Source organism: Vombatus ursinus, unplaced genomic scaffold, assembly GCF_900497805.2.
Source record: "Vombatus ursinus unplaced genomic scaffold, bare-nosed wombat genome assembly UNPS02004698.1, whole genome shotgun sequence".
Taxonomy (NCBI): domain Eukaryota; kingdom Metazoa; phylum Chordata; class Mammalia; order Diprotodontia; family Vombatidae; genus Vombatus; species Vombatus ursinus.
In genome coordinates this window covers 469,117-485,565 of record NW_020944476.1, presented here as the reverse complement: position 1 = coordinate 485,565, position 16,449 = coordinate 469,117, and the positions used below count along the sequence as shown (strand labels likewise).

General features: G+C 38.3%; 1 protein-coding gene across 1 annotated transcript in view; it reads left to right on the top strand.

The window, feature by feature from the left end:
- PKHD1 (PKHD1, fibrocystin/polyductin) overlaps positions 1 to 16,449 on the top strand; it is a 492,125-nt gene that overhangs the window by 29,339 nt on the left and 446,337 nt on the right. The window contains exons 7-11 of the mRNA XM_027840287.1: positions 5,778 to 5,856; positions 9,724 to 9,798; positions 12,174 to 12,238; positions 13,569 to 13,608; positions 14,404 to 14,474. Coding sequence (XP_027696088.1) covers positions 5,778 to 5,856; positions 9,724 to 9,798; positions 12,174 to 12,238; positions 13,569 to 13,608; positions 14,404 to 14,474 — 330 coding nt within the window. The remainder of the gene's footprint in view (positions 1 to 5,777; positions 5,857 to 9,723; positions 9,799 to 12,173; positions 12,239 to 13,568; positions 13,609 to 14,403; positions 14,475 to 16,449) is intronic.

Here is a 16,449-nt window from a genome sequence, read left to right as displayed (position 1 = left end):
TGTGTGTGTGTGTGTGTGTGTGTGTGTGTGTGTGTGTGTGTGTGTGTGTAAGGTGGGGGCAGCCCAGAAGAAGCTTTATGAGCATTTGCACTTCAATCTGTGGTTAACAGTCCTCCACTCTGACAGTTAATTCCCCATTGGCATTTTAGCCCAGTTTAGCCATTTAATCTGCCTTGAGTAGCAACCTGGTAGTTGAAAACAAAGAAGATACTGGGAGCTCTAAGTCATAGTTTCTCATGCCCACCAAAGCTGGGCATTGGATCAAAAACAAAGAAACAATATGACATGTCTCTTCTCTGTCCTCTTTCCTCTCACTCAAAGCCTATTAAAATTCATGTGGAACTTAGCATATTCCTATGCTGAATGTTTTGGAGTGTGTAAGACATCTTTACAACTGACTGAGGGCAGGAGTTGTATAAGTAAATAAAATTGGGTTCTGGGCCCATATTTCTCCTTTCTATACCATCTCTTTCCCCCCTTTCCTAGAGCAGAGTTGGGACAAAAGATTTTTTTTGCCTTAGGCAAGGTTTAAAAATTGTATGGTATGAGACCTGACATCACAAAATAAATGTCTATGTCATGGAGAGTGAAATTTTGGGGGCATTAAAATGTATGCATTTATAAAAAAGATATTAAAAAGCTTTCTTCCTGGAATCCCCTTCTCTGTATTGTGCCTTTGGTTACGATACAACTTGCCTATCCCTAATTCCACTTCTACAAATACTTCCTGTCTTTTTAAAATCAGAATAAGACACATATATTTTTGTATACAGCCACTGAGGGAATTTGTTTTGCTTGTTTATGCAACATATATATTATAAGAAACTTGTTTTTCTTTTTTTTTTTTGTCCTCAATAGTGTGGGGAGTATGAGGGAGAGAAAATAAGTTTATGTCAATTAAAAAAAAAGAACAGTGACAAGAGTGGTACTATAGATATTGCTTGCTCTTTCAGATGAGGTCACTGTATTATTAGTCTTACTTAACTGTTTTACTTGGGTACTATAGACCTTTCATGAAGTAGGGCTAATCTATAAATGTAAAATCAAAACAAAACACAATAATATATATATATATATATATATTTTAAAAAAGAGAAATAATGAGGGCCCAAAGTAAGGTGATAGACATAAGAATGGCATCATGGATAGAATGTTGGACTTGGCATATGAAAACCTGGGTCCAAATCCTGTCTCTAACACTTGGTAGCTGTCTGATCTAGGACAAGTAATTTCACCCATAGGAGACTCAATTTTCTCTTCTGTAAAATGGATATTATAATAATACTTCTAGAACTTACCTCTCACAAGTGTTGTGAGGTTCTAGTTAGAAAAAATACATAAAATACTTCACTAACCTTAAAGTGTTTTAAAAAAACTGTCAGTTTATCTAATCTCAATAATCTCTTTAGAATAATAATAAGTGAATGAAAAGATGTGTGAGGCAAGGGAGAGAAAGAAGTTCAAGATGACCATGAGTTTTCCATTCTGAGTGTCTGAAGAATGGTGATGCTTTTAACAAAATTAATGAAGTTAGAAGGAGGAACAGGCTTTGAAAGTGAACTGTATCTCGTTTTAAAGGCAGGGGCTCTGTCTTATTGATGCTTTAAGTCTTTACCATTATCTTGCAGAACATTGATAAGTGTTCTTGTACTGTTGTATTATATTGTTTGGATTTGAGATCTTGGTGGGGCATCCAGGTTGGAGATATCTAGCAAGGTGATTGGTTGGAAACATGGACTGGGATAAAATTTGGGACTAAAGTTTGGGAGAAGAGAAGAGTGAATCATTAACCCAGAGATGAGAGGATGACATCATTAAGGGGAAAAGTATATAGAGGAGTGGAAAGAGTGTTGGTTAGAGCCTCAGAGAAGGCCCCCATTTAGAGGGTGCATGGAAGAAGGCGCAGCAGTGAAAGAATCAGAACAGCAGTGGTAGGAGGCAATCCAACAGAATAGAATATCACCAAGTACAAAGGGTGGAGGGATTTTTAGAGAAGAAGCATGGGCACACACTTCAAAAAGGTCCAGGGGATGAGAACTGAGAAAAGGTCTTTGGATTTGGCTATTAGAAGCCAAATTTATTAATTAATATTAATATTATATTATTAATAGCCAAATTTGGCTATTAGAAGCCATTGCGAACTTTTAGGAAGGAGTCTTATTAAAATAGTAGAGATAGAGAAACCAGATTACAAGAGATAAAGAGGGAATAGAATGGAGGCAGCAAAGAGAAGCTTTTTTTGTGACAGGGAGGAGTACAGAAGGTTAGCTAGGTGACACTGTGGATAGACTGTCTGGCCTGGAATCAGGAAGACTCATCTTCCTGAGTTCATATTTGGCCTCAGATACTTTACTAGCTGTGTGAACCTGGGCAAGTCACTTTACCCCTGTTTGCCTCACTTTCCTCATCTGTAAAATGGGCTGGAGAAGGAAATGGCAAACCACTCCAGTATCTTTGCCAAGAAAACCCCAAATGGGATCACAAAGTTGGACATGACTGAAAATGACTGAACGACCAAACAACAAAAGGAATAGAGAGATGGAATTATAGTTTCAGTGAGCAGCAGGGTTGAGGGAAGATTTGTTTTTCTTACTAATCTATCAGCAAACATTCATTCACTCATTAATTTACTTTTATATTTATTGACAATAAATTAATTTTAGTGTTATTAATTTAGCAGGCATTTATAAGTGTCCACTATGTGCCAGGCAGTCTCAATAAGGGAAAAGCATGATGAGAGGCTTGAGAGGCAGGATGGTATAGTGGATAGAAAGCTAGACTTAGAGCTTGGAAAATCTGGGTTCAAATACTACCTCAGACACATACTTACTCCTGACTCTGGATAAGTTCCTTAACCTCTTTTTACCTCTATTAAAAAATGAAAAGAAGTATAGTTTCTTTGAAATTTAAAACTAAATTAGTACTTGTAAACTAAGGAGAGGATCCATTTAACAGAGAAAAATTGAAGTTGTAAGAAAAAGATGAGATAATTGGTATAGCAAGGTTCCAGAAGAAGATGGAATTAAATGCTCAGTGAAAGGGTGGAAGGAGAGACACCTGTGATTGAGATATTTGGGAAGAATGAAGTGGTACCAAAAGAGGCAGAGAGAGGGGGAGAGGAGGGAAGTTGAGGAATTTCAAGCTGGGTATCTAAGCCTGCAGAGTTGAGAATATAAGTGCTCAAATCCCTGAGGAGAGAATTTGGAATCAAGATTATAGTAGACCAAGTACATTAATGTGGTGGGACAAACAGAGTAACATGATTTTTATTGTTTTTTACTTTTACTTTGTGGTGGCAAAGAACTGGAAATTACAAGGATATCCATCAATAGGGGAATGGCTGAACAAGTTATGGTGATGATTGTGATGGAATACTACTGTGCTATAAGAAATGATGAGCTCAATGATCTTAGAAAAACATGAAGAGACTTACACAAAATAATGAAGTGAAATGAGCAGAACCAAGAGAACATTGGATACAGTTATAGAGATATTGTTTTAAGAATGATTTTGAATGAATAAGTCATTTTGACTATTACAAATACCCAAATTAACATATTAACAATAAAGAAAGATGCTATCTGCATCCAAAGAAAGAACTGAAAAATAGAAGTATGCATAGAATAATTTTACATACATATACCTATTTGTGTCAATGGAAGTCATCTTTAGGGTGAAGGGGAGGGGAAAAAAAGAAAAAAGAAATTTGCATGACAACTTCACTATATATTTAAAAGGAATAACAAGTTGTACATAATAGATTTGTAGTTTCATGTACAATCATCTTTTTTTATAATACTAAGTTATGGAAATGTTTATTTTATTCCATAAATTAAAAATAAAATAAATAAAAAGAAAGTCACCATTTTATTTTCTTTATGAATGAAAGGAAGTAGTTGTATGTATATTAATAATAATAATAATAATAATAATAATAATAATAATAGCTAGCATTTATATAGCACCTACCATGTGCCCGGCACTGTGTAAAGTGCTTTACAAATATTATCTCATTTGATCCTCACAATAACCCTGCAAAGTATGCACTCTTATTGTTTTCATTTCAGAACTGGGAAAATGAGGCAAACAGCTGTTAAGTGACTTGCCTATCATCATACAGGTATTAAGTATCTGAGGTAGGATTTAAAAGTCTTCCTGATATCAGGTCCAGCACTCTATCCGCTGTGTCACCTAGCATATTGCCAAAGAGAAAAATGAAGAGGCAGGACAGGGATATTCTAGTTCAAGGGTAGCAAACAAGGCTGAGGTCCTGTACAAAGGGAACCTTCCAGAAGTCAAAGTGAAGTGCAAGGAGTTCAAACTCTAGACTTGCTAGGAATTATTTGCCAGAGGGGTTCAGGATGCTCGCTGCTTTTTTATTATCTATGGTTGATCACACCCTTCAGCATCCCAGCATGATCTTCTGCATCTGTGGCCACCATGAAACTCATGTAGATTTATTTGATTTTAGTAAGGTAGAAGGCAAAGATATCTGACAGAAAAAAGGGAAATGGAGAGTAGAGCTTGGGAATTGAGGAGACGTGAGGAAAGTTAAAAAGTTTGGAAGAATCCTCATGGAGAATCCAAAAAGAAGGCAGTAGGAGATAAGTAAAAAGATTGTTGAGATACAGTGCAGTCACAGGTGAAGTCAGTATAATAGAGGTAGCACAATGGAATCAGTTGGCATGTTTATGTGACTCTTTTGAGGGACACACGGCAGCTTCCCAGTAGGAGTGGAGAAGTACAATGATGGGATTTGGAATTGTCGGGCTTGGGGGAGATGTGGTAGAAGCACAAGATCTAAATCGATTTTAGGAGTTTCTGGTGAGATCACAGGGTGACTGATTATTAATATGAGCCCAGGTTCGGTGAAAAAGTAAATGAAGATAAAAGTATCCTGATGGTCTGGTAGACTATGGAGGATTCACAAGAACAGAGGTCATGAGGAGGGGTTTTAGAGGTAGAAAAGTTCTAAATAAGAGGAAGTTTTTAAGTGGTTATCTACTTGTGGGTGATGGAAACAGAACAGAAAATATGGTAGCTGAAGACAGGGAAGTCCAGAAACAGTGAGGGAAAGGTATTTGAGTGGTTACAAACATTGATATTGAGATCCTGAAGAATGCTGTCTGGGATGGGATAGGGAGGACTATGAGCCTGGGGATGGAGTTAGACTTTTAAAAGGTTATTTATTTAAAATTTTTATTTTCAGTTCCACATTCTCTTCCTCCCTCTCCCCTCTTCCTTCTCCCCCAGCCATTGAGAAGGTAAGAAATATGATGCTTATTGTACATATGAAGTCAGATAAATCACGTTTCCACATTAGCCAAGTTGTGAAAAAAGGAAGGAAGAAAAATAAAGAGAAAAAATATAGCTTCAATCTGCATTCAGAGTCATCAGTTCTCTCTGTGGAGATGAATGGCATTTTTCTTCATGAGTCCTTAGGAACTGTCATACATTATTCTATTGATTAGAGCAGCTAAACGTTTCACTGTTGATCTTACTTAAAATATCACTGTTACTCTGTACAATGTTCTCCTGGTCCTGTTCAATTCACTCTGTATCTGCTCATATAGATATTCCCAGGTTTTTCTGAAATCATAGGGATGGAGTTATCAAAGGAGGTGGGGGTAGTGTCTGTTAGGTTAGTAGATGACCATAACAAGGATGGGGAGATGAGTGGTAGAAACCAAAAAGAATAAAATAGGTGCCACTGCTTCAAGTCTAGCCTTTAAGCTTAATTGTTTTTTTTCCTTTCTCTTTTTCTGTTTTATAACCAGGCAGCTTAATACAAGTCCATGGCTGGATTATTACTGGAAGGATTGAAACCTTTGATAACAATGTTGAGTACATCGATAGGTAGGTGTGTGTGTGTCTATTTTCAACTGGGGACACATATGTGCTTTTTGAGACTGGCTTCCCCGACAGCAATAAATTGAAAGCAGTTGGCACAGAATTGCTATTTTCTTCTTTGCAGTTTATGGTCCCTAGTGAGTTGGGCTTCAGCAAACTTTGTTAATGTAATTGCAACTGGTCGATTAAACGGTTCCATTTATTTACTGGCAACTAGTCACTCTGGGCTCAGTGTGAATTGCACTGTAATTATATCTGTTGATTTTCTCCCTTAGCCCTTTTGCCTGCCTTTCCCCTGAACCCATGTTCCCAGGCTGAAGTGAACTCTCTAAAACAATGGGAAAATCTGAAATTTAATTATATGTTTGTTTCTTCTTGTTGTAAATTCGCACATTTAGAAATACTATTATAGTGATTCAACTGGGGGAGGAGTAGGAACTGAAAGCCTTTGAGTTGTTGATATATTTTCATTAAAATGACAAAATTGCTTTCTTCATTCATTAAAGATTTGTGTAGGGGCAGCTAGGTGGCGCAGTGGATAGATCACTGACCCTGAGGACCTGAGTTCAAATCCAGCCTCAAACACATAACACTCACTAGCTGTGTGACTCTGGGCAAGTCACTTAACCCCATTTGCCTAGCTTAAAAAAAAAAAAGAGTTGAGTTGTTACTTTGGAGCAGCTAGATGGCGCAGTGGATAGAGCACTGGCCCTGGATTCAGAAAGACTCGAATTAAAATCTGGCCTCAGACACTTGACACTTACTAGCTGTGTGACCCTGGGCAAGTCACTTTACCCCATTGCCTCGTACAAAAAAAAAACAAAAACAAAAAACAACAAAAAAAGATTTGTGTAAAGTACAAGAGACCACAAACACAGGAGCAACACTTTACATGGACACTAAGATATGATGTTCAATATCCGTGGAAGCTTCCAGGTGGTGCTCTGAGGTCAGGCTGCTCCATCTCACTTCCACCATGGATGGAGGGACAGAACTCATCATCTCAGCTATAACTAGGAAAGCCACAAGATGGCATCCCAAGTCCTCAGCTACCAGCTTGCTTAAACTGCATATGTGTGGACAGGACCTCTGTGGTACCCATGTCTTCCAGTTTCTAGTCCCTTTCAGAGCCAACCCAAATTACTATGAAATATAGGGGCATAGATATTCTTTATAGTAATTCATAATTTATCAGATGGCTCTAGCCCACATTCTTAAAGAATTTGAATATTTTTGTTTTCACACTTTGGATGACTTTTAAAGGATTGTTAATTTGGGTATGGATTGCAACACATTTTCTGAAGTAAATAAGAAGTGTAGGAGATACAGGGTTAGTACCTGTTTGAATAAGCCTCAGATGGCTACAAACACTAGTTTTAAAGTGTATATTTTCCAACTCTCGTCACTTAGTCTTCTGTGCCTGCCTTTTTGCAGATGCACCTAATGATTACATTGTTCTGTTAAAACAAAAAAAAAAAAATTTTGGTCATTGAAGTAAAGGGCTCAAGGTGGACTCTTGCTCACCACAACCATCTGATTGCTTCTGTAAAAACTACCATTCAGTGTCTTCTGGGCTTTCTTGGGTCCTTTTTTTCTCCATCTTCTCCTGGTTGCTGCTTTAGGGAGAAGCCTCTAGGGCAGGGGTAGGGAACCTGCAGCCTCCAGGCCACATGTGGCCCTCCAGGTCCTCAAGTGTCACCCTTTGACTGCATCCAAACTTCACAGAATAAATTCCCTTAATAAAAGAATTTGTTCTTTGAAGTTCGGATTCAGTCAAAGGGCCACACTTGAGGATCTAGAGGGCCATGTGTGGCCTGGAGGCTACAGGTTCCCCACCCCTGGTCTAGCAAAACAGAAAGAGCAGCCTACTTAGGTAGAAGACTCATGTTAGCCTGAAATCCCTGGATTTTGGGAGCTCATATTGAGAGAGACAGAGAAAAAGACAGACAGAGATGGAGGGAGAGAGAGATAGAGAGATAGAGAGAGATAGATAGAGAGAGAGAGAGAGAGAGAGAGAGGACAGAGAAAGAGACAGAGAGAGAAAGAGACAGAGAGAGAGAGAGACAGAAAGACAGAGACAGAGAGACACAGACAGACAGAACCTCTTTATAGTATGAGAGGTTAACCTAGGGTCCATAAACTTGATTTCTTAAATATTTTGATAAAAATATTTGCCTTATTACATATTTTGATTTTAATATAATTGCTTTCCTTTGTAGTTCTATGCAATTTATTTTATGCATTTAAAACCATTATTCTGAGAAGGGGTCCATAGGCTTCACCAGAGTGCCAAAGGAGTCCATAAGGCACAAAAAGGTCCTTTATAGATATGGAGAGGTACAAAATGCTGCATCTACCCTATAAAATTCTTGTAGGAGCGTGTGATTTCTTATGCCTCTGCGACTTGGTCCTTTGCATAAGCCAGGAGCACTGCTTACCTCCTCCTGACCTCAATTTACATCTTTCCTTGGTGCTTAATGGAGAGTGAAAGAGTAAAAAAAAAAACTCATGAGGTACCTTAATCTCCCAAGCTGCTGCTGTACTGATAGTGTACTTGTTTGCTACAAAGTGGTAATAAAATGAAAGTTCTTTGACAGCAGGCAGTTTCCTTCTTTATATTTGTATACTCAGGGACTGGTACAATGCCCAGCATATAATAGATGCTTAATAAATACTTGTTGATTGATTAATAATTTGTTTTAGAATGCCAGATTCATCTTGGGGACCTATAGCTTAGTAAGGACATGGAAAATTTGAAGAGTATAATCACAAATCTGAGGGAAAAAAGGTCTATGAAATGGGGATTATCTAATAAATGAAGCTAGTTTAAAGAGTGTTAAATAGGACAAAGAACATAATTTTAAATGTGTATGTTCAGGTGATCAGATTCTGCACACTGAATCTCAATTTCCCCTTCACACCTGGGTAGTAATTATTGCTTTAGAGGAGAGGAACCTCCTCTTTTAATTTATCATCTCCTCTATTCTACCTCTCTAATTTTGTGCTATTTTAGTCCCTTAAAGGAGCAAATTGAGTTGACTGTTTCTAGTAGCTACATTTCTAGCTGTGGTATGGTGGTTATCAGTAGGATTCTTCTGTGTGTACAGAGAAAAGATCACTAGGCAGGATTGGAGCTAGAAAGAAGAAGGAACCAAATTTAGAATTTACTTTGTAAAATAGAGGCCTGGGTGCAGACCCCTATGGTTTCACGTCTGCCTGATTTCTGAACATACCAATCTATCAGGGGTAAAGTTATACACTATGGCTGATGCAAAGAGGACATGACTTTGTATAAAATACATGCAACAGAAAGTAGGATTGCTATGGTCCAAATACCCATGTTCCAGGTTATATAGTTCAGGTTAGTATTAATGTCAGCTTGCTTTTATATTTTTTACCACCTGCTTCTATCTTCACCTTAAAGGAACTAGAAAGTGGGCTCAACACTATTTTCTGGGATAAGAGTTCACCTTCTTATAATCATACACCATCTTATGTTCTCCTTGAACAAGAAGTTTCAAACTAAAGTCCACAGGTATTTGTGGATAGATTTTTGGGAGTCTATGAACTTTGATAGGAAAAAATAACTACATTTTTATTTTCACTCAACTCTTATTGAAATCTAGTAAGCATTTCCTTCAGTTATGAATTAAAAACAAAACAAAACATGATTCAGAGAATGGGTTCAAAGGCTTCGCCAGATTCCCAAGTGGTTCCATGGCCCTAAAAGGGTTAAGAACCCTGTTCTAGAAGCACTAGGAAGATGATATTATCAGGGAAGTCAGCTTGGGAATTATTCTAGGGAAGGCAGTGGAAATCATCCAAAGCCTTCCACTCTGATACCATTTCCTTTTCTTTGCTTTTCTTACCCAGTCCGCTCACTCTTCAGGCCCAAGGAGGAGAATGGATTACACTTTGCTCTCTTGTGGACAAAGAGACAGGAAACAGGTCAGTTTTTTTTTCTTTTCTTTGGGAAAGTATATCCTGAGAGGCATATATTCAGGCAGGGGTGTACTGGGTCCTTCTAGGGCTGGCTCTTGAGAGCCAACCATCAGTGTGAGCATTTGCACTTTGAAAATCAGTAAAGCTACACATTAGGCCTTGATTTGATGTGTTGTGGATTGTCTAAACTTAAGAAAATAATGGAAAAATGATAATAATGCAGATTAAACTTAAAAGTGAAATACATACACTCTTCCCCTCCAGGACAGCACATTGTTAAGTATTTACCAGCATACTCTTGTATGCAGAATATGATCATACACACATTCCTTTTTTTTCCTAGTGTATAAAAACACAAATTCACATTTATATCATACTTTAAGGCTTATTAAGCATTTTCCATGATCTTGCTTGATCCTTATAACTCTGTTATGGTAGGATAGGTATTATAACTGTGATGAATGAAAAGTCCAAATGACAGAGTTTCTGGGTAATTAGTAATAAATTTATTAATTAAGCTAGCTAATAATCAATAAATTGATGGCCAATGGTTTCTTTTGGTAACCAAAGACAAAGACATGAAGAGACTGGAAACTTTAATTACTTTTAGAAAAGTGTGTGCCTCTGACAGGTGAAAATCAATCCTGATTGGTGAACAATTAGTGAGGGAGTGGGCTAAAAGTTTTTAGCTCCTCCTGTTGAGCATATGGCTTGATCATGAGACTCAGCCCCCTCCAGAAATCTGGACCAAGGAATCCATCTCTACCCAGACCAATCTTGTTGGTTCTCTCCTTCATGAGCTGGATCACCTTAAACTCCAACTGAGGGTACAAGGACATGGACTTATTGCTTTGGGGAAGGGCTTCACCTAGATTAGATTCTGTTTACACTTCAAACAGAAGTGTAAGTCTCCTAGTTGCGTGGGGTCCTGCCAAAGATCCAGGATCATGTACCCTGAGGATTAGGGCAATCTCCTCTATTAGCCATGCCCTTCAGAGACTGGCTGACTGACTTATAGGGTCTGGTCCCTGAGTGAGGAAATAAAAAGTCTGGATCCAAATTAATAATAGATGATTAATGTAATAGAAAATAATAATTTCTCTCATGATCCCCCATTTAGTGATGAAAAAATAGATTTAGAGAAATAAAGGAATTTACCCAGTGTCTTGTAGCTGGTGAATGAAAGTGCTCGCATTCAAAACAGGGTTCTCTGGCACTAAATCAAATATTTCTTCTACTACATCAAGAGTTTAGTCATGAAAAGATGCTTCCTCCCTAGAGGAACTGAGTATTCACCCTTTGTCTTGTGACCTTCTGCTGGCCCAAGGTGCTGCAAAACTCAACTGACCCTACCTTGCTCCCTTTCCTGAGTTCTGTCACCAGGGGTGCTCTTGTAGGTCTTATAGACCCTCACCAGAAACCAGACTTTCTTTCCTTGAGTGACTGTACCCACATTTAGACTATCCCTTCTGTTACTTCCCTCCCCCTCTCTCCCCCAATTGTTTTTGTCCCAGGTAAAAATATTCCTATTTATGTGGTGGTAGTGGTGGTATTGGAGCTGGGGGTAGGGTAACATGAGAGGAGGTACAGTCAGTGGTGGAGGAGAATGACCAGAGATGCACTCACAATGCACATTTTTTTCACTACTTGATAATTTTGACTCATGGTTCTGTCTTGTCAGTTAGTCAATGAGTTTTTTTTTTTTTTAGCTCCTACAATGTGCCATGCACTGTCCAAAGTGCTGGGGATACAAAGAAAGGCAAAATTAACAGAGGGAAGGGAAGAGATGGAGAAGCCTTTTTGTAGAAGGTGGGATTTTAGTTGCAACTTAAAGGAAGCCAGGGAGGTCAGTTGTTGGAGTGGAAGAGAAAGAACTTCCAGGCATGGGAGACAGCCAGAGAAAATGTCTGGGGTTAAGATCTTGTCTGTGAAAGATCCTGGAGGCCAGTGTCACTGGATTGAAGACTATGTGTTAGAGAGTAAGGTGTAAGAAAACTGGAAAGGTAGGAGGGAACTAGGTTATGAAGGGCTTTGAATACCAAGCAGATTTGTATTTTTTTTTAATTTGAAACCTAGAAGCAATAGGGAGCCACTGGAGTTTATTGAATAGGTAGTCTTAAGGAATTCACAGTCTAGCGGAGGAAACAACGTGCAAACAACTATGTACCAACAAGAATCTGGCTAAAGGACATATCTACTTCACTTTCATTAGCAGCCAATGTTCCCTGGCTAATATATTACTATTTTTATTCCTTCTCTCCAAAATGAGAAGGTTAGAGTAGAAGCTTTATAAATCCTTTTCAGAACTAAACACATGATCCTACTGTCCTTTTTCTCAATGGAATGATGTTTCATTTTCCCATTTCTTGGTGTCGTCACAGATATCCAGTTGAGGAGGACCTTGGCTTTGGAACCTTGCAGTGTCGGGTGGAAGGCCACTACATTGGTCAGTTGGAAAAGGGACACTTGGTTTCAAGAGTTTTTGCCAACTTCCTTCTCTTTATACAGGCAGTGTGGTATGGTGAATATGGTGCTAGAATCAGAAGGATATGGGTTTGAATTCTGCTTGAGGCACTTACACTCTATGTGATGCTGGGAAAGTCACTTAATCTTTGTTAGTTTTAATTTCTTCATATGTAAAATGGGGAGGAGGCAGCTAGACTGCTCAGTGGATAGAGCACTAGGCCTGGAGTCAGGAAAATTCTATTGAGTTCAAATCCAGCCTTAGATACTTACTAACTGTATGACCCTGGACAAGTCACTTAACCTGTGGTTGCCTTAATCCACTGTAGAAAGAAATGGCAAATCATTCCAGTATCCTTGTCAAGAAGACCCTATGGTCCATGGGGTCACTAAGAGTCAGACACAACTCATTGACTGAACAACAACAAATAAAATGGGGATGATAGTAATAGTACCTACCTTGAAGAGTGGTTGTGAGGACCAAATGGAATATGTGTAAAGTACTTTACAAATCTTAAAGTGTTATGTAAATGTGGCTAGATGGTACAGTGGATAGAGTGCTGGGCCTGGAGACAGGAAGATCTGAGTTCAAATCTGGCCACAGACTAGCTGTGTGACCCTGGGCAAGTCACTTAACCTCTTAACTAATTAGCCTTAGTTTCCTTAACTTAAAATGGGGATAATAACACCTACTTTTTAGGGTTATTGTGAGGAATAAATGAGATAGTATTTGTAAAGCTCTTAACAGTACCCAACACACAGTAGGTGCTAAGTGCTAGCTATTGTTAATAATTTTCTGAGAGAAGACAGACTAAGAGAGTGTTACTTACTAGGGTGAGTCTTGCTTGTTCTTTTATTTTTTAGAGAGGGAGATGCTTATGGTCCTAATTAATCAATCTGCTTGTCTTTGCTATTTCTAGAAAAAATAGTGGTGTTTGCTGTTGGTGTTGTTGTTTCCAACTCTTTGTGATCCTATTTGGGGTTTTCTTGGCAAAGATACTGGAGTGGTTTGCCATTTCCTTCTCCAGTTCATTTTACAGATGAGGAAACTGAAGCAAACAAGGTTAAGTGACTTGCCCAGGGTCACACAGCTAGTAAGCATCTGAGGTCAGATTTGAACTCAGCAAGATGAGTCTTCCTGACTCTGGGCCCAGTGCTCTATCTACTGAGCCACCTAGCTGCTCTGGGAAAAGTTTAGGTTTGGGTATTGTTTTTCTGTCTTCTCAAGTACCTGAATCTAGGATAGTAGTTTCTAATTCTGCAATCTACTTTGGACTCCTGTACTAAATAACATTTTTTTTTCTGGTCAACAGGTTCACAGAATGTTAGCTTCTCCATATTTAATAAAGGAAAGTAAGTCTTGGGAAGCATGCAAACCTTTCTGTGTTTGGGTTACATGAGTTGCTTATGTTTTTGGTTTTCTATATTTCTTTTACACTTGTGTCCATAATTGGGAGATTTAGAAGAGCATTCAGAATTACTTTAGAGACACCATCCTATTCGTTGCAGGGACAAAATGGGGCTGAGGGATGAGGTGGCTGATGATGTATGGTCAGAACTGAAGAATGAGTTAGTGAGCAAGTAGAATTTACTTCAAGCTGACAATAGAAAGGAAGGATGGAGGCAAGAGAGTTGCTTCAAGGAGTCAGAACATGGCAATCTCCAAATAAAGGGTGAAGGAAGCAGTAAGATCTGAAATTTCAAGGAAGCTTTGAGACCCAGATAAGAAATAATCTTTCTCTGTTGCAGTTGGGGCCAGATGGGTCCAGGGGGGCTTTCTTATCTATATATGATCTGCCTCTCCAAAACATCCACCCATTGCCTCTGGTTCTGCCTTCTGGGGTCCATTAGAACAAATCTAGTCCCTATTCCTTGTATAGATCCTTCACATACTTGAAGATGACTATCATGCCTCCTCCCTCAAGTCTTCCCTTCTCCAGGCTTCACATAACAAGTTCTTTCAGCTAGGGTGCTATATAAATGCTCTTTTAAAATTTCATTTCAAAACTCGAGTTCATTTTACTTTCCTTACTAAGACTGGAAATGCCCCCAAATGAAGTAGAGTTTTTTTGATCAAGGAAAAGAGCAATCTGTATAATTCAATGGAAGCTTTGGTCCCTCTGCTAACTACACTATCTTCTTTTGAAGGTCAACTGTACACAAAGATGCATGGCTGATCAGTGCTAAACAGGACCTTTTCTTGTATCAGACTTACTCAGGTATGACCTTACTTCATATATTTGATCCTCCACACCTGCTTTTACATCTCACCCAAGATCTGGACCCTCCCATCCTTTGTCCCATCTATTCATCTCACCATTGGGTGGTGAATGTGTGCCTTAGTGTGTTGTGGATGTAAATATGAATAGAATTTTTATGAGTGGGACCATGTGACTATATTGGGATCACAGATTCAGAGAAGACCTGAGAAATTATCTAGTCCAGCCCCCTCATTTTAACAGTTGATGGAGGACCTTGATATTGTTGGCATCTATGAGTTAAATGTAGATAAGATGTTTAATATGATTGTGCATGTATAGCCTATATCAGCCTACTGGGGAAGGAGGGAGAGGAGAGAGGGAGGAAGAAAAAAATTTGGAACTCAAAATCTTATAAACATGAATGTTGAAAACTATCTTTACATGTAATTGGAAAAAAATACTATTAAATGGGGAAAAATTTAAATAAAAATGTTAAAAATTGGGAAAAAACAAAGATAAGAATTAGTGAAGGTTTCTGGAAAAGTTATATTTTGTCTTTTTCTCTCCCTGCCCCGCCCCCCCCAGTGTACTGGGGAAAAAGAAGAGCTTAACCACCCAATAGCCCATTTTTCTTTTACTTTAGTTATACTTTAGTTATACTTTCAACAACTGATTTATTAATCTAGACTTTGAGCTCTTGCATTGCCACCTGGTGGCTAAATACCCTATGTCCCCTATAAATGCTGAAAGTTGGAAAATCACTTTTTAAAACTATGAACTCATAGGCTAGTTTACCTATTCGACGCTTGCAATAGAACCAACAAATAATCTTATAGCCTTTTCCTAAAGACCTGCAGCGTCCTTACTACATTCACTACACTTTGGGCTAACTGTAATTGTTAGGAAATTTCTTTTCTTTTCTTTGTTTTTTTTTTCCTTTTCTTTATTTTCTTTTCTCTTCCTTTTCTTTTTTCCTTTTTCTTTCCCTTCCCCTTCCCCTTTTAGTTTCCTTTCCCCCTCCCCTCCTCTCCTCTCCTTTCCCTTTCCTTCCTCCCTCCCTCCCTTCCTCCCTTCTTTTCTCCCTCCCTTCGTCCATTCTTTTCTTCCTCCCTCCCTCCCTTCCTTCCTACTTTCCTTCCTTACTTTCCTTTTTCCTTCCCTCCTTTTACCCTTTGAAAAGGTTGGCAATGGGCCTCTATAAATTTTGCTAGACTGACTCGCAGACAATGGACTTTATCTCTGGACTCATACCCAGGCTTTTCATATGGTTAGGATCTCCTACAGCTTGTACTTAACTGACATCACCTTGAGAATCCAGGGACAAGAGTCAGTGTTATGCTGAGGCACTGGAGTTTGATTGGACTCAGGACCACTATAATTGCTATCTTTATTTGTAGGAGATTTTCCAATTTTCCAAGTGACTTCATAGATTAATAGTCATAAGATCCAAAGGTAGGCATCACCTTAGAATCTAATCTTGTCTCCAAGGCCCAGGAAGGGAGAGAGATTTTCCTAAAGTCACACATAATATTTGAGAGCTATGGACAGGTTCAGTTATGTCTAAATTACTTCTTCAAGTTGCTCTTGTGTAGAAAGACCTTGTCTTCAAAAGGACTTTGTTAAAATGAAAATATTTAGAGGGCTTTAAAAAAAACATCTTGTAATATCTGAACTTTTGCAATATCCTCATTTATGTTTCTCCATTCCTATGCCACTTTATATTATACATCTGAGTAGTATATTTCCTTTATTTTTAATTTAATTAAATTTTAATTTTAAAATTAAATTAATTTAAATTGAATTAAACTTTCAAAGAGGAGAAAGAAAAAAACCTCTTTTGCTTGTCTTCAGAAGTACAAATCAGGAAAGAGATGGGCATCTTGATGGTACCTATAAAGAGTGCTTACATAGAACTGCTTTTTGCTATCAGAGTCCCAAGTTGCTGTGTAGAAATCATGGGATAGAATCATAGATTCAGAGCCGGAAAGGATCT